At 40.3% G+C, this 26,078-nt stretch overlaps 1 protein-coding gene across 1 annotated transcript in view; it reads right to left on the reverse strand.

Moving 5' to 3' along the window:
- The window catches only part of RAVER2 (ribonucleoprotein, PTB binding 2), a 93,851-nt gene extending 68,060 nt beyond the window's left edge, over positions 1-25,791 (reverse strand). Inside the window, exon 1 of the mRNA XM_035018362.1 lies at positions 25,282-25,791. Within this exon, the coding sequence (XP_034874253.1) occupies positions 25,282-25,524 (243 nt within the window). The 5' untranslated portion in view covers positions 25,525-25,791. The remainder of the gene's footprint in view (positions 1-25,281) is intronic.
- Positions 25,792-26,078: the final 287 nt, after the last annotated feature.

Here is a 26,078-nt window from a genome sequence, read left to right on the forward strand (position 1 = left end):
AGTCCCACATCGGGCTCCCTGCTCGGCAGGAAGCCTGCTTCTCACTCTCCCACTCCCCCTGCTTGTGTTCCTGCTCTCGCTCTCTCTCTCTCTGTCAAATAAATAAATAAAATCTAAAAAAAAAAAAAAAACTGGCTTCTATTTAAAAAAAAAACATAATGCTGGGTGGAAAAAAAGATAATCACCTATGAAAAGAAATTAGAGAAAGGTAAAGTTGATAATCTAGTATTCTCTATGAGTAAGTCAATATTAGATACGTTTTAAAACATATATACTATTAATTTCATAAAATAGGATTTGATGAATTATACAGAAATATGATTAATATACAGATTAGTTTACCTCTTACTATGGTAGCTTTTTATCTTGTAAGCTTTAGTGTTTCCTTGGACTTAAAGCATATGGTGTACTCATTAAGAAGATATAACTCTCTCAATAGCATAGCATATACATCTTGCCAATCAGCTAATTTAATCCTTAATATAGAAGGTGGTACAGTTTTGTCTGAAGGGATCCAGTGTATGCTTTTAGTGGTACAGACTCTAATCTCTCATTTCACTAGTTATCAGCTGTCAAATGCCAGATAAAGAAAACATGACACTGCTCTTCCCATTATCAAGTATCTGTAAACAAATGACATGTTATGTTACTCATTCAGCTGAGAGAATTACCAGAGAGAGATCTTATGTATGCAAAGATGCATTTTGCAACTTAAAAATTTTATTTCCAAAATACCTCTATTTCAAATTGTAGCTTTTCTATGCATTAGATGTGGGATACAGAATTTGCCAGCTAGGAAACCTTACAAACCTTTTTGCAAAGAAAAAAACAAAACAAAACAATTGTTTTCCTCCATGTCCTGGTTGTTTTGACCCAGGCAAAAGTGGGTCACCCCTCAATTTGAGCCTCGGTGAGTTGGCCAAATTAAAAACTTAAAACCTGAAAGAGAGCCCTAACAACCATTTGCCAGAATTCTACTATGCTCCATCACACAGAACCCAAACAACTAAAATTCTCTCTCTCTATTCTAATTGAGTTTTATGACATTTCTATTAACTTACAAGTCAATTTTAAGGAATAAAATAGTACCTTCTGACCAGGAATATCAGTTACAAATTTCTTACAGTAAGATGAGTTCATCAAAACTGATAGTATTAGACAGTTTTAGCAACCTATTTCCAGACCATGTTCCTTATTACTCCCTGGAATTAAATGAAAAGTTTTGCACATATGAAATATTTCCTAGGGAGAGAATCAACAGCCGCAATGAAACCCAGCCTTAGTTTTAAGCCTGAATCACACTGTCTTCTAAGCCCTTTTCCCTTTTTTTTTTTTAATATTTTATTTATTTATTTGATAGAGAGATACATAGAGAGAGAGGGAACACAAGCAGGGGGAGTGGGAGAGGAAGAAGCAGGCCTCCCGCAGAGCAGGGAACCCGATGCAGGGCCTTGATCCCAGGACTCTGGGATCGTGACTTGAGCTGAAGGCAGACGCTTAACTGACTGAGCCACCCAGGCGCCCCTAAGCCCTTATTAATTTCTTTCTCCTAAGAAAGGCTTTCACAGATTAAAGCACTCTACTTTCAAATTCCATTTTAGAAAAAAAATATTCTTGCTACTTGTCCTTTAAAATTTTAGGTGATTTGATAATATAAAAAAAGATTAATCTGTAACATATTAAATTATGAGGCATAATAATGAAATAAGCACCTGGGAACTCACTACCAAACCTAAAGACTAGAACATCAACAACACTGTTCCATTGACTTCTGCATTCCTTTGCTAGCCCATCCTGCTACTCTCCCCCGTGTGTGGGCTGCACACATACAAATGATCATCTTTGTAAGAAAGTGCCAACTTGTTTGCTGGAATGGTTGTAGCAGCTTACGTACCCATCAAGAGTATGAGAGTCCCGCTGATACATAACTGTACAACGCTTGGTGTTACCAGATACTTAAGTTTTGTCAATTTAGTTGGTATAAAATTGTACCTCACTGCGATCTTAATTTGCATTCCCTTGAATGCAAATTAGTAAAGGTAGGGCATTGTGATGATTAGTTTTGTGTCAACTTGGCTATGGTATCCAGTTATTTAATTAAACATTAATCTAAGTGTCGCTGTGAAGGGTTCTAGATGTGGTGAGTATCTACAATCAGTTTATGTAAAGGAGACAACCTTACATAACGTGGCTGGCCCTAATCTAATCAGCTGAAGGCCGTAAGAGCAAAAACTGAGAAACTGAGGTTTCCTGGAGAAGAAATCCTGCCTCAAGATGGTGGCATCAACACATGCCTGACTTTCTAGCCTGCTGGTATACCTGACAGATTCTGGACTTACTAGGTCCCACAATCAATCAATAGCTCTATGTATATCTGTATATAGTATAAATGGATGTTAATATAAATATTACATATAATCTCTTTCTTTGAAGAACTCTGATATAGGCATCTTTTCAGGTTTATTTGCCATTTATTTCCCTTTCTGGAAAACACTCATCTTGATGGCCATTTTTCTATTGTATTTGTCTTTTACTGATTTGTAGTTTTGTTTTGTTTTGTTTTTTAAGATTTTATTTATTTACTTGACAGCAAGAGAGAGAGCGAAAGAGGGAATACAAGCAGTGGGAGTGGGAGAGGGAGAAGCAGGCTTCCCATGGAGCAGGGAGCCCGATGCGGGGCTCGATCCCAGGACCCTGGAATCATGACCTGAGCCGAAGGCAGACGCTTAACGACTGAGCCAACCAGGCGCCCCTGATTTGTAGTTTTTTAAAAAATATATTCTGCATACTAATTCTTTGTTGGAAACTGTATTATAAATGTGTTCCCCTTCTATGTGTTCTGTCATTTTATTTGTGAGTTTTCCTGGTGAAGAGAAATTTGTCATTTTAATGAAGCCAAATTTATAATTCTTTCCTTTACCATTTGCATTTTGTGTGCCTTAAGAAATCCTTTCCTACCCAAATCATAAAGACATTTTGTGTTCCAACAGTTTTTAAATTTTCCTTCTACTAATCAGTTTTGGGTCAGTTAGCCATATTATGCTAGTTAACAATTTCCAGTACAATCTTCAGTGGAAGTGATGCCAGCATTGTTCCTAATCTCAGAGGTAAAGTTTTCACTATTTCACCACGGAATATGATTGCTTTGGTTCTTCTAGTAATCTTCAAATTTGAGGAAGTTCTTTTCTATTCCTGCTTGCTAGGAGTTTTTATTAGGAATGGGTGTTAAATTTTATCAAATGTTTTTTCTGCATCAATTGAGATGCCTTCAGTCCCATCTTCATGCCAGGGATCTCCAAATTCTTCCTTCCACCTTCAAACCTCTCTTCTAGGCTCCAGACCTACATGTGCTATTGCTTCTTGGAACTGCATTTGCATGTTCCACACCAGGTAATACCTTTTCTTCTTCCCTTTTTTCTTGCCCAATGCGGGGCCTATCATATAATATCTTTTGTGATATTAGCTGAGTAAATGTGATGTCAATTTTAACTTGGGTAAATTTTTAACAGCTTTCAATGAAACTGCTTTGTTGGGAAGTTCATTTGAATACAAACTTTTTGCCAGGGGAACATTCTAACTTTGCCTTAAAAAAAAAAAAAGATTAATAAACTACCAGCTTTTTTTAATAGCAGAATAATAATTATTGTTATTTACTGAGTGCTCACTTTATCCCAGGCACTTTATAGACGTTACCTCCAATCCTATTTAGCCCAAATTAGATGAATTTTATTACCCAAATTCTATTTATTTATTTGAATGGGAAATATTGGGAGGGGGAAGGAAGGGAGGGAGACAGAATCTTAAGCAGGTTCCATGCCCAGCATGGAGCCCAACGCATGGCTCGATCTCACAACCCTGAGGTCATGATCTGAGCTGAAATCAGGAGTTGGATGCTTAACCAACTGAGCCACCCAGGTACCCCTATTATCCAGATTTTAAAGATGAAGACACCGAGGCCTAGGAATGTATAGTTACTTGCAGTATAGATAGTATGTGATGGATCTGGTATTCAAACCCAAGTTAACAGACTCCAGAGCAAACACAGTGAACTAGTATACTGTATTGTATCTTAAGCATCAGCACTACAAAAATGAAGTCTATGAAATATTCATTGCCATCACCTTCCTAAAGCTTACTGCATCATCAGCCTCCTAACCTTGGAATGAGGATCAGGCCAAGAACAAGGTTTGAAAGGTAGAAAGCAAACCAACATAGTTTTACTTTTTGATAGCTAGAAATCAGATTGTATAGCTCCCTTGTTTAAATATTTCAATGTATCCTCATTTCCCTTAAAATAAAATCTAAACTCCCTAACATGGCTTATAAACTTTTAATCATCCTCACATGGCCTTTCTTTAGTGCTTGCATATTTAGGACAGGGAAGGGGAGGCACATGCAGACAGCAAGCTATCTGGTGTCTTCTTATGAGGGTACTTTTTTTTTAAAATTTAAATTCAATTAGCCAACTTATAGTACATCATCAGTTTCAGATGTAGTGTTCAATAATTTATCAGTTGGGTGTAACACTCAGTGCCTATCACATCACACGCCCTCCTTAATGCCCATCACCCAATTACCCCAGCCCCTCACCCACCTCCCCTCCAGCAACCCTTAGTTTGTTTCCCATAGTTAAGGGTCTCTCATGGTTTTTCTCCCTCTCTGATGACTTCCCATTCTGTTATTCCTCCCTTCCCCTACAGTCCTCTGCCCTGTTTACATGAGTAGAACCATATGATAATTGTCTTTCTCTGACTTAGTTCACTCAGCATAATACCCTCCAGTTCCATCCATATCGATATAAATGGTAAGTATTCATCCTTTCTGATGGCTGAGTAATATTCCATTGTGTGTATGTATGTATGTATGTGTGTGTGTGTGTGTGTGTGTATATATACATATATATATACCACATCTTTATCCATTCATCTGTCGATGGACATCTCAGCTCTTTCCACAGCTTGGCTACTGTGGACATTGCTGCTATGAACATTGGGGTGCAGGTGCCCCTTCGGATCACTACATTTGTATCTTTCAATACATTAAAAGGATTATTCACCACGACCAAGTGGGATTTATTCCTAGGCTGCAAGGATGGTTCAACATTCACAAATCAATCAAAGTGATACATCACATTAATTAAAGAAAGGACAAGAACCATATGATCCTCTCAATAGACGGAGAAAAAGCATTTGAAAAAATATAGCATCCTTTCTTGATTAAAACTCTCCAAAGTGTAGGGATAGAGGGAACATGCCTCAATATCATAAAAGTCATCTATGAAAAGCTCACAACAGATATCATTCTCAATGGGGAAAAACTGAGAGCTTTTCCCCTAAGGTCAGGAACACGACAGGGATGCCCACTCCCACCACTGCTGTTCAACATAGTACTAGAAGTCCTAGCCTCAGCAATCAGACAACAAAAAGAAATAAAAGGCATTCAACTTGGCAAAGAAGAAGTCAAACTCCCACTCTTTGCAGATGACATGATACTTTATGTGGAAAACCCAAAAGACCCCACCCCAAAACTGCTAGAACTCATACAGGAATTCAGCAATGTGTAAGGATATAAAATCAATACACAGAAATCAGTTGCATTTCTATACACTAACAATGAGACAGAAGAAAGAGAAATTAAGGAATTGATCCCATGTACAATTGCACCCAAACCGTAAGATACCTAGGAATAAACCTAACCAAAGAGGTAAAGGATCCGTGCTCCAAAAACTACAGAATGCTTATGAAGGATATTGAGGAAGACACAAAGAAATGGAAACACATTCCATGCTCAGGGATTGGCAGAACAAATATTATGAAAATGTCAATGCTACTTAGAGCAATCTACACATTCAACGCAATCCCTATCAAAATACCATCAACTTTTCTCAAAGAAATGTAACAAATAATCCTAAAATTTGTATGGAACCAGAAAAGACCCCGAATAGCCAGAGGAATGTTGAAAAAGAAAAGCAAAGCTGGTGGCATCACAATTCCGGATTTCAAGCTCTATTACAAAGCTGTCATCATCAAGACAGTATGGTACTGGCACAAAAACAGACACATAGATCAATGGAACAGACTAGAGAGCCCAGAAATGGACCCTCAACTCTATGGTCAACTAATCTTTGAGGGTACTTCTACCAGATCAAGGCCCCACCCTTATGACATTTTTTAACATTAATTACCTCCATAGGAGCCCCATCTCCAAATATGGCCACACTGAGGGTTAGGTCTTTAACATGAATTTGGAGGAACACAAACATTCAGTCTATAACAGGTGCCTTCATGAAAAGGCTGATTCTAGGGCTGGAGCAGAGAAAGTGCAAAATAAGCCGCAACATTTTATGTTAAAAACAAATTGCTCAGCAAATGATGGGGATGTGTCACAAAGACACCAGATCCTTCCATAAGTGTGTACTGGAATTAATGACTTGTTTCCATGGAATTGTGAATGGGAAAAGTGGTAACTTTACAGGAGTGATGGAGCAGACATCACCTTAGCAAATGATCAAGGTTAACATCACTAGTAGTAAGTCATGTTTCCCCTGAAATGATGTAATCAGAAGTGTACTTCACTTCTGTGGAATTCTTTTTTTTTTTTTTTTTTTTAAGATTTTATTTATGTATTTGAGAGAGAGAGAGAGACACACAGTGAGAGAGGGAACACAAGCAGGGGGAGTGGGAGAGGGAGAAGCAGGCTTCCCTCGGAGCAGGGAGCCCGATGGAGGGCTCGATCCCAGGACCCTGGGATCATGACCTGAGCTGAAGGCAGACACTTAACGACTGAGCCACCCAGGCACCCACCTTTGTGGAATTCTTACCAAAATTCCATAACCCTAATCTCTCACAAGAAAAACATCATACAAACCCAAATTGAGGGGCATTCTAAAAGATATCTGACCAAAACTGAAGGTCATATAAAACAAGGAAAGACTGTGGCACCTGGGTGGCTCAGTTGGTTAAGTGTCCGACTCTTGATTTCGGCTCAGGTCATGATCTCAGGGTCCTGAGATCAAGCTTCGAGTCGGGCTCCACACTGAGCACAGAGTCTGCTTGTCCCTCTCCCCTCTGCTCCTTCCCCCGTGCTCGCGCACTGTCACTGTCTCTCTCTCTCTCGCTCTCATATAATAAATGAATGAATGAATGAATGAATAAAATCTTACAAAAAAGAACAACAAGAAAAGACTGAGAAACTGGTGCAGAAGAGAGACTAATGGGACATAACAACTGAGTGCCATGTGGCACCCTGAATTGGATCTTCAAACACAAAAAGGACGTAAGTGAGAAAACTAATGAAATCCAAATTCTGACGTTCAGTTAATAATAATGTACCAATGTTAATGTCTTAGTCCTGACTAACATACCTTGGGTGTTCAGGACGTAACATGAATGGAAACTGGGTGAAGAATATATGGGAACTCTATGTGCTATCTTTGCAGTTTTTTCTTTAAATCGAAAATTTTTGCAAAATAAAAGATTTTAAAAGAGGACATAGGGGCCAGCTTGAAGGACCTCCCACTGCCCAAGTTTAAAACAATTTAAGCATGAAAATAAGTAATATTAATGAAGTGTAACTCACTGAGCAACAAAGGAACCCATGAGCCTATTTTTAACATAACTTAGGAAATAAATTGAACACTTGAAAGGGAATAGAATATTTACACAGTCTTAATTAAAGTATGCCCCGTTAAAATCATTATTAGTTACAAAGGGAAAAACTTTTCATGAAGAAGCCTGGCAGATGCCACTTTAATAAAAAGAAATCAAAATGATCAAAATTAACTTTATTGACAATGGGCCAAAATCTAAAACATGCACCACCCTGTTATATTCCTGCCAAGAATATTTAACTTGAATCTAATCACAGAGAAACATCAGACTACCCCAAATTAAAGGACATTCTACAATATAAAGGGCCTAGGGGAGGAGCAAGATGGCGGAAGAGTAGGAGACCTAAATTTCGTCTGGTCCCAGAAATTCAGCTAGACAGCTATCAAACCATTATGAACACCTACAAACTCAACAGGAGATTGAAGTAAACAATGGCAGTGATGACTTTGTGGAAGGTAGGACGTGCAGAGAAGTGAATCCAAGGCGATATTTGGGAAGATAGACCGTGGGGGAAGGGAGGCTCCATCAGCCAGCTACGGGCAAGGGATTGCGCAGCGGAGCACAAAATCGGAACTTTTAGAAGTCTGCTCCGCTGAGGAACATCACTCCAGTGGCTAAGCAAGGGTGGAACCCTCACTGGGACAGTGTGGTTTCAAGACCCTCAGGGTCACGGAAAGCCCGGGGGTGCCTGAGTGCGGCAGAGCTCCCAGGTATCGGAGCTGGGAAGCCAGCCGCAGAGACGGAGCCGAGGAGCAGGCTCTCAGCTCAGGGTTGCCATAAACCATGATCCGCGGCACAGTCGGGCCACTGCTCCTCCAGCAGGGACCCAACAAGTGGCAGATCTGGGGAGACTACCCTTCCTCCCCTGGGAGGAGCACTGTGGGAACACACCGCAGGAATATGCTGGGTTTGGAGACTCCAAACGGGGTCGTGTGCCAGAGATAGAAATGCTCAGTCACAGGCCAGGTGAGCACAGAGTGTGGCCGGAGTGGGGGAGACAGGAGTGATTGACCGCTTTTCTCTGGGGGCTCAATGAGGAGTGGGGCCCCGAGTTCTCGGCTCCTCCAGGGCAGAGATTGGGAGGCCGCCATTTTCACTCTCATCCTCCAAAGCTGTACAGAAAGCTTGCAGGAAACAAAGACTCCCGAGAGCAAACCCAAGCAGATTACTTAGCCTGCCCGGCAAGGGTGGGGCAATTCCGCCTCAGGCAAAGACAATTGAGAACCACAGCAACAGGCCCCTCTCCCAGAAGATCAGCAAGAACAGCCAGCCAAGACCAAGTTTACCGATCAATGAGAACAGCAGAACTCCAGCACTAGGGGAATAGAGCACATAGAATTCATGGCTTTTTCCCCATGATTCTTTAGTCTTTCAAAGTTAATTTTTAAAATTTTCTTTATTTTTTTCTTATTCTATTATTTTTAAAATTTTTCTTCTTTCCTTTTTCAACCATCTTATCAATTCCTTTTTAAAAATTTTTTAATTTCAATTTTTACAGTCATATTCTATCCCTTCATTGTATTTAACCTTATTTTGTGTGTGTGCGTGTGTGTATGTGTGTCTGTATATGTGTTTTTCTTTCTTTAAAATTCTGGGATACAGTTTCTTCTAACAGACCAAAATATGCCCTAAATCTAGTGTATGGCTTTGTTCTAGTCTCCTGCCTGATCACATTCGCTTTTTTTTAAATTTTTCTTCTTTCTGTTTTCAACCAACTTATCTGATCAATTCCTTTTTTAAAATCTTTTTAAATTTTCATCTTTACAGTCATATCCCATCCCTTCATCGTATTTACCCTTATTTTTGTATATACATGTTTCTTTAAAATTTTGTGAGGCAGTTTCGTCTAACAGACCAAAATACACCCAAAATCTAGTGTGTGGCTCTATTCTATTCACCAGCCTGATCATATTCTTTTTTTCTTTTTTTCTTTTCCCCCTGGTTTCGGGTCTGTTCTGATTTGTTTAGCATATGTTTTTCTGGGGTCATTGTTACCCTTTTAGCATTTTGTTCTCTCGTTCATCTATTTTTCTCCGGACAAAATGACAAGATGGAAAAACTCACCTCAAAAAAAAAAAAAAAAGAACAAGAGGCAGTAACCACTGCCAGGGAACTAATCAATACAGACATTAGTAAGATGTTGGAACTAGAGTTCAGAATGACGATTATAAAGATACTAGCTGGGCTTGAAAAAAACATAGAAGATACTAGAGAATCCCTTTCTGGAGAAATAAAGGAACTAAAATCTAACCAAGTCGAAATAAAAAAGGCTATTAATGAGGTGCAATAAAAAATGGAGGCTTTAACTGCGAGGATAAATGAGGCAGAAGAGAGAATTAGTGAGATAGAAGACCAAATGATGGAAAATAAAGAAGCTGAGAAAAAGAGATAACTACTGGATCACAAGGGGAGAATTCGAGAGATAATGATACCATAAGACGGAACAGTATTAGAATAATTGGGATCCCAGAAGAAGAAGAAAGAGAGAGAGGGGCAGAAGGAATATTGGAGTAAATTATAGTGGAGAACTTCCCTAATTTGGGGAAGGAAAGAGGCATCAAAATCCAGGAGGCACAGAGAACCCCCCTCAAAATCAATAAATATAGGCCAACATCCTGACATCTAATAGTAAAACTTACAAGTCTCAGAGACAAAGAGAAAATGCTGAAAGCAGCTTGGGACAAGAGGTCTGTAACCTACAACAGTAGAAACATCAGACTGGCAGCAGACCTATCCACAGAGACCTGGTAGGCCAGAAAGGACTGGCCTGATATATTTAGGGCACTAAATGAGAAAAATATGCAGCCAAGAATACTATATCCAGCTTGGCTGTCATTGAAAATAGAAGGAGAGATAAAAAAGCTTCCAGGACAAATACTGAAAGAATTTGTGAACACCAAACCAGCCCTATAAGAAATATTTAAAGGGGTCCTCTAAGCAAAGAGAGAGCCTAAAAGTAACATAGAACAGAAAGGAACAGAGGCAATACAATGGCACTAAATTCATATCTTTCAATATTTATCTTGAATGTAAATGGGCTAAATGCCCCAATCAAAAGACACAGGGTATCAGATTGGATAAAAAAAACAAGACCCATCGATATGCTTTCTGCAAGAGACTCATTTTAGACCCAAAGACACCTCCAGATTGAAAGTGAGGGGGTAAAAAACCATTTACCATGCTAATGGACATCAAAAGAAAGCTGGGGTGGCAATCCTTGTATCAGACAAATTAGATTTTAAACCAAAGACTATAATGAGGAAGGACACTATATCCTACTTAAAGGGTCTATCCAACAAGAAGATCTAACAATTGTAAAAATCTATGCCCCTAACATGGGAGCAGCCAATTATATAAGCCAGTTAATAACAAAATCAAAGAAACACATCAACAATAATACAATAATAGTAGGGGACTTTAACACCTCCCTCACTGAAATGGACATATCATCTAAGCAAAAGATCAACAAGGAAATAAAGACTTTAAATGACACAGTGGACCAAATGGACTTCACAGATGTATTCAGAACATTCCATCCCAAAGCAACAGAATAAACATTCTTCTCTAGTACCCATGGAACATTCTCCAAAATAGATCACATCCTAGGTCATAAATCAGGTCTCAACCGGTACCAAAAGATTGGGATCATTCCCTGCATATTTTCGGACCACAATGCTTTGAAACTAGAACTCAGTCACAAGAGGAATGTTGGAAAGAACTCAAATACATGGAAGTTAAAGAGCATCCTACTAAAGAATGAACGGGTCAACCAGGAAATTAAAGAAGAATTTAAAAAATTTCATGGAAACAAATGAAAATGAAAACACAACTGTTCAAAATCTTTGGGATGCAGCAAAGGCAGTCCTAAGAGGAAAGTATATAGCAATACAAGCCTTTCTCAAGAAACAAGAAAGGTCTCAAATACACAACCTAGCCCTACACCTAAAGGAGCTGGAGAAAGAACAGCAAAGAAAGCCTAAACCCAGCAGAAGAGAAATAATAAAGATCAGAGCAGAAATCAATGAAATAGAAACCAAAAGAATAGTAGAACAGATCAATGAAACTAGGAGCTGGTTCTTTGAAAGAATTAATAAGACTGATAAACCCTGGCTAGACTTATCAAAAACAAAAGAGAAAGGACCCAAATAAATAAAATCATGAATGAAAGAGGAGAGATCACAACCAACACCAAGGAAATACAAACAATTATAAGAACATATTATGAGCAACTATATGCCAGTAAATTAGACAACCTGGAAGAAATGGATGCATTCCCAGAGATGTATAAACTACCCAAACTAAAGCAGGAAGAAATAGAAAACCTGAACAGACCCATGACCAACCAGTAAGGAAATTGAAGCAGTAATCAAAAATCTCCCAACAAACAAGAGCCCAGGGCCAGATGGCTTCCCAGGGGTATTCTACCAAACATTTAAAGAAGAATTAGTACTTATTCTTCTGAAACTGTTCCAAACAATAGAAATGGAAGGAAAACTTCTGAATTCATTTTATGAGGACAGCATTACCTTGATCCCAAAACCAGACAAAGACCCCATCAAAAAGGAGAATTACAGACCAATACCCCTGATGAACATGGATGCAAAAATTCTCACCAAAATAGTAGCCAATAGGATCCAACAGTACATTAAAAGGATTATTCACCACGACCATGTGGGATTTATTCCTGGGCTGCAAGTTTCGTTCAACATCTGCAAATCAGTCAACGTGACACAATACATTAATAAAAGAACAAGAACCATATGATCCTCTCAATAGATGCAGAAAAAGCATTTGACAAAGTACAGCATCCTTTCTTGATTAAAACTCTTCACAGTGTAGGGATAGAGGGTACATACCTCAATATCATAAAAGCCATCTATGAAAAACCCACAGCGAATATAATTCGCAATGGGGAATAATTGAGAGCTTTTTGCCTAAGGTCAGGAACATGGCAGGGATGTCCACTATCACCTCTGCTATTCAACATAATACTAAAAGTCCTAGCCTCAGCAATCAGACAACAAAAAGAAATAAAAGGCATTCAAATCAGCAAAGAAGAAGTGAAACTCTCACTCTTTGCAGATGATATGATACTTTATGTGGAAAACCCAAAAGACTCCACCCCAAAACTGCTAGAACTCATACAGGAATTCAGTAAAGTGGCAGGATATAAAATCAATGCACAGAAGTCAGTGGCATTTCCATACACCAACAACGAGACAGAAGAAAGAGAAATTAAGGAGTCGATCCCATTTACAATTGCACCCAAAACCATAAGATACCTAGGAATAAATCTACCCAAAGAGGCAAAGAATCTGTACTCAGAAAACTATAGAATACTCATGAAAGAAATTGAGGAAGACACAAAGAAATGGAAACACATTCCATGCTCATGGATTGGCAGAACAAATATTGTGAAAATGTCAATGCAACCTAGAGCAATCTACACATTTAACACAATCCCTATCAAAATACCATCAACTTTTTGCAAAGAAATGGAACAAATAATCCTAAAATTTGTATAGAACCAGAAAAGACCCCAAATAGCTAGAGGAATGTTCAAAAAGAAAAGCAAAGCTGGTGGTATCACAATTCCAGACTTCAAGCTCTGTTATAAAGCTGTCACCATCAAGACAGTATGGTACTGGCACAAAAACAGACACATAGATCAATGGAACAGACTAGAGAGCCCAGAAATGGACCCTCAACTCTATGGTCAATAATCTTCAACAACGCAGGAAAGAATGTCCAATGGAAAAAAGTCTCTTCAACAAATGGTGTTGGGAAAATTGGACAGCCACATGCAGAAGAATGAAACTGGACCACTTCCTTACACCACACACAAAAAAAGACTCAAAATGGATGAAAGACTTAAATGTGAGACAGGAATCCATCAAAATCCTTGAGGAGAACACCCAGGGAGCAACCTCTTTGACCTCAGCCGCAGCAACTTCTTCCTAGACACATCGTCCAAGGCAAGGGAAGCAAAAGCAAAAATGAACTATCGGGACTTCATCAAGATAAAAAGTTTTTGCACAGCAAAGGAAACAGTCAACAAAACCAAAGACAACTGAAGGAATGGGAGAAGATATTTGACATATCAGATAAAGGGCGAGTATCCAAAATCTATAATGAACTTATCAAACTCAACACCCAGAGAACAAATAATCCAATCAAGAAATGGGCAGAAGACATGAACAGACATTTCTGCAAAGACATCCAAACGGCCAACAGACACATGAAAAAGTGCTCAACAGCACTTGGCATCAGGGAAATCCAAATCAAAACCTCAATGAGATACCACCTCACACCAGTCAGAATGGCTAAAATTAACAAGTCAGGAAATGACAGATGTTGGCAAGGATGCGGAGAAAGGAGAACCCTCCTACACCGTTGGTGGGAATGCAATCTGGTGCAGCTACTCTGGAGAACAGTATGGAGGTTCCTCAAAAAGTTGAAAATAGAGCTACCCTATGACCCAGCAATTGCACTACTGGATATTTACCCCAAAGATACAAAAGTAGGGATCCGAAGGGGCACATGCACCCCAATGTTTATAGCAGCAATGTCCACAATAGCCAAACTGTGAAAAGAGCCAAGATGTCCATCGACAGATGAATAGATAAAGAAGATGTAGTATATATACACAATGGAACATTATGCAGCCATCAAAAACAAAAAACAAAAAACAAAAACCCACAAAATCTTGCCATTTGCAACAACGTGGATGGAACTAGAGGGTATTATGCTAAGCATAATAAGTTGATCAGAGAAAGACAAGTATCATATGATCTCACTGATAAGAGGAATTCGAGAAACAAGGCAGAGGATCATAGGGGAAGAGAGGGAAAAATGGAACAAGACGAAACCAGAGAGGGAGACAAACCATAAGAGACTCTTAATCTCAGGAAACAAACTGAGGGTTGCTGGAGTGAAGGCGGGCTGGGAGGGATGGGGTGGCTGGGTGATGATACCACTGGGGAGGGTATGTGCTATGGTGAGTACTGGGAATTGTGTAAGACTGATGAATCACAGACCTGTACCCCTGAAACAAATAATACATTATATGTTAATAAAAAACAAACAAAACCCCAAAATAACTGGCCTATCATCCTCAAAGAGGTCAAGGTCATAAAAGTCAAGCCAAGACTGATGACTTATTCCAGACTAAAGAATATTAAAAAGACACAACTAAATGCAATACATAATTCTGAACTGGATCTTTTCACTATGAAAGACATTCATGGGACAACTAGCAAAACTTAAATGTGATCCAAGGATTAGGTGGCAGTTATTCTTTGATGGTAGTGATGTGGCTATGCTAGACAATGTCCAATTTTGTACAATAAAGTACTTAGGGTGGTAAAGTGGCATGTCAGTATTCACTCTCGAACAGTTCAGAGGGGGAAAAAGTTCTTTGTATTGTACTTTTCTGTAAGTTTGAGATTATCTCAAAATTTAAAACTTCACAGATTCACATGTTCTTGTTTACTGCCATTACCTTTACTCTAGATCAGGCTATAAAAAGCGCACAGGGTTGAAAGTCAGAGTCATGGAGACTAGTCTGGAATCAAAAGCAAGCAGTTAAACTTGTGGGTAATAGAAAATACAAAGTCCAGGAAATAAAAGCAAGCTGGGAGCTAAGAGCAGATAATCACCGTAGTGGGTTGAGGGGGAAAGATATAAAACCCAATTGGCTGGGGCAAAAAGGATCTGATGGGGTAGGGCAAGGTAGTAGGATGAGAGGCAAAGTTTACACACACAAATACAGGCACAAACAAATTCAATGAAACTTAATGCTATTTTGGCATTCAGGTGGTAACAAACATTTAACAGAAAGCTTCAAACGCAAAGAAAATGTACAAGCATAGGGAAGTGAGGACTAAGTTCACACACCTAAAGATAATGATAGTAAATAAGCACAAAATTAAGCATGAAATGCATAAAAAAATAAGTTTAGGGGCTCACAACCAGTTAAGGACTCAGAAATCTAACAAAAGAGAGAAACTTGTTTCTTATCAATAAATACTTATTGTGAAGAACACTGAACAGCACATCAGTCTTCCCATGTTTTAAAGAGAAACATTCTTTAAAGAGAAACCATCTTTGATGTTTAATAAACATTAGGGGGAAAATAATACACTGCAATCCCTTGTAAACCTCTGTGCCAGGCACAGTGCCTACAAATGTCAATTGGTACTGCTGGGTGACCAGGGAACAATGAGCTTTTCCATCAAACAGCTGACTTTTTTTAAGAAAGAAAATTAAGGAGCCTGATTTATATTCTTGCCCAGGTGAAGGACCCCCCACCTTTGCATAAATATGGCTCCCAACAGTTTCTGATGAAAACTCTTCAAGAAGCACCTCTGGATCTGCTCAAGTGATCTCTACTCAGGTGAAGTCCTACAAACATGATCAAATTATATTCACCTGGAAGTGCTTCTCAACCTGGATCTGAATTCCCCAGTGAGATCAGGCATCAATTACAAGAGATCCATAATCCCTTGAAATTGCATGCAAATTGTTGTGTGTCTATGAATATTAGCACTTTCCTGGACAGAGGGTTTATGGCTTCCAACCTACCCATAAGCCATAAACAGTGGACTGAATTATGATAACTGCAGTAACATCACTGCCAAAAAAGCCAGCACAATCTTACAATGCAAAATTTGTTCATTTTACAAATCAATCCTGAGGGCTTCAGTGTGTCAGACATATTAATAGAAATCTAACATTTTAGAACCAAGTAGGTGGGTAGTCCCTTCTGTTTTAAATTTCCCTTGGAACAGTGTGTCAGGTTCTAGGTGAAATATTTGTTTTTTTGTTTTTTTTTTTAAGATTTTTTATTTATTCATTTGACAGAGATAGACACAGCGAGAGAGGGAACACAAGCAGAGGGAGGGGGAGAGGGAGAAGCAGGCTTCCCGCGGAGCAGGGAGCCCGATGCGGGGCTCGATCCCAGGATCCTGGGATCATGACCTGAGCCGAAGGCAGACGCTTAACGACTGAGCCACCCAGGCGCCCCTCTAGGTGAAATATTTGTGATACAAAGGTAAATATTACACAAGCCCTGTCGTTTGAAACACATTACAATGTGTGCAAAGGGGAATTACAATTATAATACAGCGTAGGACAAGAATATGAGCTTTGGAATCAAACAGACATTAGTCTTTTCCAAACTCCACTGCTAATTAGTTGAATGACCTTGGGCAAACTTCTTGGCATTAATTTTTTTTTTTAAAGATTTTATTTATTTATTTGAGAAAGAGAGAGAGAGAGAAACAGCATGAGAGGGGGGAGGGTCAGAGGGAGAAGCAGGCTCCCCGCCGAGCCAGGAGCCCGATGTGGGACTCGATCCCAGGACTCCGGGACAGTCGCTTAACCAACTGAGCCACCCAGGTGCCCTTCTTGGCATTAATTTTGTATCTGTTTCCCTATCGATGAAATGGGAATGAGAAATTCTGATCTAACAGTCTTGAAATGAGGATTAAGTACAATGTAAACAAAATACAATATACAGTGTCTGGCAATAATAGGTACTCAATAAACAAAATGTGTTATTGTTGTTATAGATACCCAGAGGAAAGAGAAATTTGTTCTGGCAGAGGGATTATAGGAAGATCTCGATTAGACAACCATGCTCCTGTTTTAAGGGATACAATGACAAAGTGGCAATGGTGTGTTTCCAGGGGAAAACAAGACTGTGAGGAAATTTGGACTCATATCCTAAAAACTAGTGGTTTGAAGGATTGAAGTTATAAGTTAAAAATCAATACCATAAATTCTCTATTATGGGAGGAGAGACGTTGGATTTCAGGGAAATTGATTTTATATATTCAGTATAAATAAGGCATTTATAACAAAGCTGTCTGAAGATGGAGTAATTACCTTACCAAGCAGTGATGTCTTTGAAAGTAAAGGCGTTAAAAGTGCAAGAATTCATGTGTCAAGAACTCTAAAATTAGATTTACATAGTAAGCAGAAGAGTTAGATAAAATGTTTTCTACCATCCCTTCCAATACTGAGATTTTATGCTTTTTTTTCTTAATCAAAATTCTGTATTAGGATACTATTGATTGGTAGTAACATGAGACCCAACTTGAAATCCATGAAATAAAAAGAACTTAGTGGCTTGTATAACTATGAAATCCAGAGGTAAGTTTCAGATATAGTTTGATCAGGGCTCCAGTCCAGCTTCTCTACTTTTTTCCCCTTTGGGTCAGTCCTCCATTGGATGTCTGCTCTGTCCTCAGACTGCCAGCTGAAATCAGGGCAAAATGTCTCTGCACTCATATCCAGTGGGAGGAAAGAGAATCCCCTACCTTAACGAGCAAACAAAAGTCCTAAGCTTCTTATTATATTGGGTTGAAACAATCACTATGGCCAAGGGACTGTGACATACTGACTGGCTTAGGGCCAGGTTACTGCCCATACTTCAACCAATTCTAATGCCAAAAGGGAAGAATGCTGTTTGTTGTTTTATGTCACCCAAACAGACGGGGGTAGTCTCTATTAAATCGACCCAAACCATGTAAGTTAGTAAATAACGAGAGAAGAGTAGAGCCTCAAAGAAAAATCTGGGTGCTGTTAGGAAAGACAAGAGAAAGAAAGGAGACTGGGTAGGCGACAGAATCAGGTTCTCAGCAAGAAACATATGGCATACTCAAAAACTAAATAATTGGAGAGATTTTTTTAAAGAGACTACCTACAAAGGCATAAAAAAAGCCTACGGTTAGCAACAGTCCCCTATAACCCCTAAACCTAAGGAGGCAAGGACAATGATTACAACAGCCCTGAGATCGTAATTGCATGGAGAGTGCCATTGGAAAGAACCTTTGAAAGAGGAAAGAGCCAACTCAAGGTATCCTGGCAGAAAGGGAATGGGGTGAATAAATTCTCCAATCTGTCTCTCCGCCACCCTTTGATCTCCCACTGGTGGCTCTGGCCAAATGCAACCTAGAAACCAGAGGAGGAGAGAGCCTTGTTAGTGCAATCCACAGTAAATAAGCCTCCCAGGACACAGAGCAGGTAAGAAGGATGGAGACAGATCTGGAGGAACAAATGAAAGATATTCAGCACAGCAGCCAAGGACAATCCTCTGCAGATAAGTAAAAGCCAAAATATACAGACTAGTGTTCTGACTTTCCCACTTCTCACTTCTTACCCCTCTCAGTGCACAGAGTAAGGCAATTACCTCCCTAAGCCAACAAAATAAAAACAGAGCCAAGGTTTCAGATAAGCATTTATAGAATATTTAAATTTATCGATAATTTTGTTTTCTTTATCTACATTTTAACATTCCTGGGGCACCTGGGTGGCTCAGTCTGTTGAGCGTCTGCCTTCAGTTCAGGTCATGATACCGCAGGCCCAGGATCAAGCCCCACATCTGCTTCTCCCTCTGCCCCTCACCCTGCTCCAGCTCGCTCTCACTCCCCTCCCCCGACCTCTCGCTCTCTTGCTCTCAAATAAATAAAATCTTATTTTTTTTTTAAAGATTTTATTTATTTATTTGACACACAGAGAGAGACAGCGAGAGAGGGAACAGAAGCAGGGAGAAGCAGGCCTCCCGCAGAGCAGGGAGCCCGATGTGGGGCTCGATCCCAGGAACCTGGGATCATTACCTGAGCTGAAGGCAGACGCTTAACGACTGAGCCACCCAGGAGCCCCTAAATAAAATCTTTAAAAAAAATAACATTCCTTTACTTGCCTGTTTCAGCTAGGCTAAGTAGAGCTAAGCATAAAACTTTCTGCCCACAAATAAGAAATGGGCTCTGGTAGCTCCTAAGGACAGCCGGCTCTAAGGTAGGGAAGGTAAATGCAAATAGTAGTAAGAGACAAAACTCAGGGGGTCAGAGGGATCCCTTTCAGCAACAGCCTTCCATCAGAGATGATTTATTGCTTCCCCGATGTTCAGAATCTTGTTTATTTAAAGAACAATTGCCTTAAATACAGCTTTTTCTTGCGTGCTGACATAAGGCCCAGGTGTACCCGTCAATGATCTAAAGCTGGGGGTGTCTCTGTTCCTGCACAAAGCTCTTTAGAGGTTATTGTACTATTTAGAGTAATCTTCAACTTCAGAAGCACCGTAGCTTAAATCATTGCTAAAATGCTAACCAACAGCACTAAATACCATCTGCCATATTCTTCTATGGGAAAATGTGGTACAACTCCAAAAAATAATTTATAGGCATAACCTACTCATTAATTAGGAAATGGCCTATAAATCACCTGAGACTTCTTTGGGCTGCTTGTTAACACACAGCATTGTGATGCTGACCACAAAGTACTGCTCTTCGCAAATGTTTTCAGATCAGAGAATAAGCATTGCTGAAACACTTTTCAAGAATTCCTGCCAAGACAAGAAACTTACCGAGCCAGTGGCGACCCAGAAATCTAGAAGATGTTCCTCTAGCAGCTTTCGGTGTCCTTGTTACATTGGGAGTAGCATAATAAAACATGCAGAAAAGGGGTACAACTCATCATGAAATTCTGATTAACTACATCAGAAAATGATAACTTTTAAGTCATGTAAACTACACTACGAAAAGCAACTTTTGGAAGTAAGCAAAATGCAAAACAAAATGCCTTTGTAGGTAGTCTCTTTAAAAAAATCTCTCCAATTATTTAGTTTTTGAGTATGCCATATGTTTCTTGCTGAGAACCTGATTCTGTCGCCTACCCAGTCTCCTTTCTTTCTCTTGTCTTTCCTAATAGCACCCATTCTTGATAAGAAAAAGAATAATTTCAAAATACAAAAATATCCCAGTATTATCAGGAGAAAGTGAACAAGAGCCCAATACAAAAAGAGGCGGGAATTACTGAATACAGTATTAGAGAAAACAATGTATACTTGAAAATCTGTTAAAAAACAAAATGTATGTGAGAAAATTCTATCGGTTTTGACCAATATGAAAGAAAAACAGGAATAAGTAGCTTTTAAAAAGAAACTCAACTGGAGTTTTCTACATTAGGTGGTTTGTTATTCTAAAAAGTACTTAGTTGATAATACTATGCTTTCACACAGATCTCTGTGAATTAACCATCAAGCTTCTCAATTAACCATTATAATAGAGTACTTTGAAATGAAAGCTAATAATGCCCAGAGTGAGACAAGAGAATGTTTCTTCTATTACGGATCCTGGCTGTTAGCCCTAAGCACTTCACATTTTCTCTTAATTACACAAGAAAATCGCATTCAGATTCTAAAATCAACACAAGAACAAAACACATGTACACATACCCAACATGTTAGAAAAAAAAGTGAATTCAAACAACATAGGGAGTAAATGCCACTGTCTTCTCCATTTTGAAATCCCAGAATTAACAGTTCTTTGAAATAGAACCAGGCTAACTAACAAATATAAACAATGTATAGGAAGGGCAATAAAAAACACATATTAGGACATTACCTTAAATCAAAATTCTAAGTTCAGAGCTGCAAAAGACTATTCACGCACACACATTCACAAAGGCTATTCTGAATAAGAACCAGTGTTCTCAACGTTACTATTCATGTAATTATAATTATTACAAATGTTATTCATGATAAATGACTACGATTACATTCCAAAACATAAACATTCAAAGACATTACAATAAATATCCAAATCACAGTGGCCTGAAGCACTTGGGAGTCTAAGTAGCTTGAGAAAACTAGAGTAGAATCCACTGTAGGACTAAGAAGAAATGAGACTGCCATATAGGCAGGGGCCAAGTCACAAAAGGCCTAGAGTCTTAGATTTCTATCCTATTATGTTGTGCTTTCAAACCAAGGTCTGAGCACTCCATGGTCATAAACGGGTATGGAAAAATCAGAGGATAAATATGTGCATCTTCCATAAGTGTCAAGTTTATGAAAAAAATTTGGAGGACAGTGAAACAAGTTTAAGTCACTGTGTTTATATTAAATCCAAGTTTACTAGTAGAACATAAAATTAATATGAATTTGTCAGTGAGAACATGAAGCTTCAAAGCAATTTCATTCTTGGGGTAAGCTAACTGAGCTTCACTATTCCTTACAATTTGAGGAAAGGAGACATGTTGAGGGCCATTTGAGGAAGAGTCTGAGAAGCAGTGCTGGGAATGTAGAGCCCAGCCTCTCTTTTTTTTTTTTTTGCAGGAGAGTGACATGATTGGATTTGTGCCTGGGGGGGGGGGGTAGTTCTCTCAGGGGAAGCAGTAAGCAGGATGGGCTAAAACATAGACAATAATAAGGGTAGATGATAAACAGAAGAGTTGCAATAGTCTGGGCAAGAGATGAAAAGGGACATGAACCAGAGCTGAGACGATGAAAACACAGAGGGCTAGGAGGATTCGAGAAGGCGTAGGCAGCCAACCAGACAGCACCTGGCTGACGGCACAGTAACTTAAATGAGGCAGCTTTTAAGAACTGTTTTTACCAAAAACGATAATTTGAGTAAGATTACTAAAAATCATGTTTAATAAAGGAAACACTCATGTTTTAAAAAGGTTAAAACAATATTATTGGGCTCCTACTAATCAGTTACCAATGGAACTTTTCTAGAGACATCACTATACAGCTTGAGAACTAAAGTTAGGAATGGCCTCGATCCTTAATGTAATATTCTAGAATAAATGAATGAATGAACCTATAGAGTCTTCTAGAAAAGAACAGGAATTTGATATTTAAAATATCTGATTACTTAATAACTGAACAAAAAGTAGTAGCTTTTTCTTAAACCATGTTAGTTATTTCACAAGGAATAGTTTAGCCAAGCAATAAATGCTAAAAGGCACAACATAAAATTCAAGTTAAACCCTCACTTCTAAGTTGACAGTAAAATGCAGCCACTAAGAAAGACATTAGAATTAGACATTAGAATTGTGAAGGGAAATAAAAGATAAAATATAAAAAAATCCTTGCAAAATATATTTATAAAAATATTAGAACTTTTTAAAGTATATGTTAATTTTATTCAACCAATAAAAATAGCAATGCTCAGTCTAATTAATCTAAAGACTGTCTTTTAATTGCTTTTAAAAATTAGCCTACTTTGGTCTATTCTACTTATTTAACACAGACCACATAGTTATGATTGTGAGCAGAAAACTAGCAAAGATACAAGTACAGAAGATGACAGAAAAAAACACTACTCAAACACTGATATGTTTAGATTTTAAAACTACAGATCAGAAATATTAAAAACAATGTTTTATAATATAAATCATCATAGGAAAAATGCTAGAACAAGTCTGGAAACTAATCTCTAGATCCTAACAACTTTTTTTTTTGCTTTTAGATGAAATTCTTCAATTCTCAAAAAAACATGGCTTAAGAATTTAACTAAACATAAAAATTTAAGATACTTTGCAGTAAAAGACTCATCTAGACATGTAGATCTTATATCAATTTTATTCAATAGTTTATGCTTGCTACCTTACAGAAAATCCTAAGATTTAGGCCAAACATAAATTCATAAGAGAAAGGATATCGCAAAAATAGAAATCAGTATAATTCTCATAAAATCTCCATCCATCACTAGTGCCAAGTAATTAAAACTGTTCCTTTTTTTTAGACCCTTTGATATATTTGTTCATGTCCCTTAATAAGGGAAATGAGAAAGATACCAACAGCAAAACAAGGATAGAGCCAACTGCCTAGAATGTTGTGTCTAAATATTTTTAGAATGCAAGGAAATATAACAAAAATAGGTGACACTCTACAAACATGATAAGACACTTCTCCATCTCTTTTTTCCTAGATTATCTATACACAGAGCTGCTGTTCCTTGTTTGTTTTTTTTTTCAATGCCACCTGCCTCTTCCAGTCATCACTCTTCCTGAGCCCCCTTGCTGTCTTCTATTTACATGGGTAGGGGAAATTTGCTTCTATGAAATCAGTCCATTGCAGGTGTTCTTATAGTTAGCATCACAAAATATTACCTGACAGATGGGAAATGGTCAATAATGGAAAGAGCTGAAAGAAGGATGAGATACATTGTATTGACAGAGACTTCTTTACACTGTTTTTTGAAACAAAATGGCCCCTCATGTATATAGATTATAAGGTTATATGCTTTCATTTATTGTAAGGTCTAATTACATAATAATGAGGCATTGCTCTCATTACTTTATGGGTCTTATGGAAGAACTGCCCTGCAATTATCAACAGCCAGCCCACTTGCAATTCCCTGTATCCTGTTACAGGAGAAACTATATAAATCGGCCCAAATCTGCCACTATCAGCCCCCCCTCCCCCATCCACACAAATTCAAGCTATATATGAGATATACATGAACATCTAGACAATCAAGAAACCCTGAAGTACAAAGACATGGTGTCTCTCTTTCCTTTTTTTTTTTTTTTGTGGTGAAACAAAAATACGTATGTATACATAGGCACAGGAAAAGGGAGAAGGATAATATCTCATGTTAACAATAGTTGTTTTTAAGTATCAAAAATACGGAAATATTTCCTTGCCATTGGTGACAACATGGATTATGCTAAGTGAAATAAGTCAGACTGAGAAAGACAAATGCCATATGATTTCACTTATACATGGTATCTAAAAAACAAAAGAACAAAAGACTCCTGGAACTGGTGGTTGCCAGAAGGGAGAAGGATGGGGGGGGGGGGGGGGGTGAAACAGGTGAAGGAGATTAAGAGGCACAAACTTCCAATTATAAAATAAGTAAATAACGGGTATGCGAAGTAACCATCGGGAAACTAGTCAATAACATTGTAATAACTTTGTATGGTGACAGATGGTAACATCGTGGTGAGCAATGCCTAACGTACGGAATTGTCCACTATGTAGTACACCTGAAACTAATATAACACTGTGTGTGTCAACTACAAGTAAACAGAGGAAAAAAATACAGGTGATTTCTATTCTTCTCCTTTGTGTTTCTCTGTATTTTCTCGCTTTTCTACAATGAGCATGTAGACTTTGGCACTAAAGTTAAATAGATGCAAAGTTTCTAATCTTGAAGCAACAGTTACCAGTTAATCTGGATCAAAGACTCAAAGTAGCCTATCTTTAAGCCTCCTTGAGTCACTGAGTAACAAATCCTCCAGTACTTGGCATGGCAGAGGTGGCCGCAAGGTTCCCCAAAGCTCAGCGATAACCTCTCCATTCCGGGGCTTTGGTAACCTGGGGAGGGGGGAGGGGGGAGGGGGGAGGGGGACAGAGTTCTTCCATACAAACTTGGGCAAGTGCTTCTGCTACAGCAAAACTCACTTCCAGGTCTCCCACGACCCCGCCCCGCACGGCACACCCAAGTCCGGAGGACCCCGGAGGGACCCCCCAGAACCGTGCTGCATTGGCTCACCTCCACTCTCCTTCACCTACATTTCCCCTACTACTCCCGCGACCCTTTCTCCTTGCCCCGCACACGCAAGGGCCACAGGGGAAAGAAAAGAGCGGGGCGGGCTAAGGACAGCCTCCCCGGATTCCCGTGACCTTGGACCAGCCGCTTCGCCTCTCAGAGCCTCAGTTTCTCAATCTGCCACCCTCGCAGGGGGACCGCAGGCTCAGAAACCTGGGCGCTTTGCAAAAGCCACAGACGGTTCTAACTCCGCACCGCCCCCCCCCCTCCCCTCGACCGTTCCAAGGCTCCGGGCACCAGCCTGGACGCCTCCGGGCAGCTTCCCACTGGAGCCCTGCTCCGATGCCCCCGGGACGGGTCGCCTCCCAGCACTACCCTCGTACCTGGCAGTTGCTGTCCTGGGGCAGGTTTTTCACCAGGATTTTCCTGCGGTTGCTCAGCTCCCGGTGCATCCGCTGCAGCCGCGCGGCGACCTCTTCGGGGTGCAGCGCGCTGGGCGCGGGGCCCCGGGCGTCCTCGCTCGCGCCGCCGGAGGGGCCCGGCCCGCGCAGCGCCGACCCCGACCCCGCCGCGCCGCCCAGGCCTGCGCCCCCCTCGCCGCTGCCGCCTCCCGCCACCGCCGCCATCTTCCCCGGCGCCCCGCGGCTGCGGGCTCCTCCGGAGGCTCGAGGGGAAGCGGAGAGAGAAAGCGGGAGGAGGCCCGGGCGGGGGCGAGGCGCGCAGAGGCCGCAGAGTGGGCCCGGCCGTAGGGGGCAGGGAGGCGGCGCAGCAGCCAGCAGCCGGCGGGCGGGAGAGGAAACCTGAGCGCCGAGGAGGAGCCCAGAACCACCTCGCGGGAACCTCCCCCTCGGGCCCCGGCCCCCGCGCTCGGGCGGCGCCCATCCCTGTCTCCCGCCCCGCGGGTGGGGGCCGGGGCGCCACCGCCCGGACACCTGTGCGGCCGCGGGCCCGTCGGCTCCCCTCCCCGCAAGGCCTTAGACGAACCCCCAGGCCTGGTATCCGGGGATGCGGCCCCTTGGCGGCAGCTTCCCGGGGGGGGGGGGAACCTCCTGTCCCCGCGCGGCCCCCCCACGTGACACCCAGCTGTCCCCGGGCTCTCCTCGAAACCCCCGCGCTGGGGCGGTTCGGGGGCTGCAGACGCCAATTCGGGCTCCCCTAAACCCAGGGAGGTGCCCCGCGG

This window comes from Mirounga leonina, unplaced genomic scaffold (genome assembly GCF_011800145.1).
Source record: "Mirounga leonina isolate KUSES-001 unplaced genomic scaffold, KU_Mleo_1.0 Mir_173, whole genome shotgun sequence".
Classification (NCBI taxonomy): Eukaryota; Metazoa; Chordata; class Mammalia; order Carnivora; family Phocidae; genus Mirounga; species Mirounga leonina.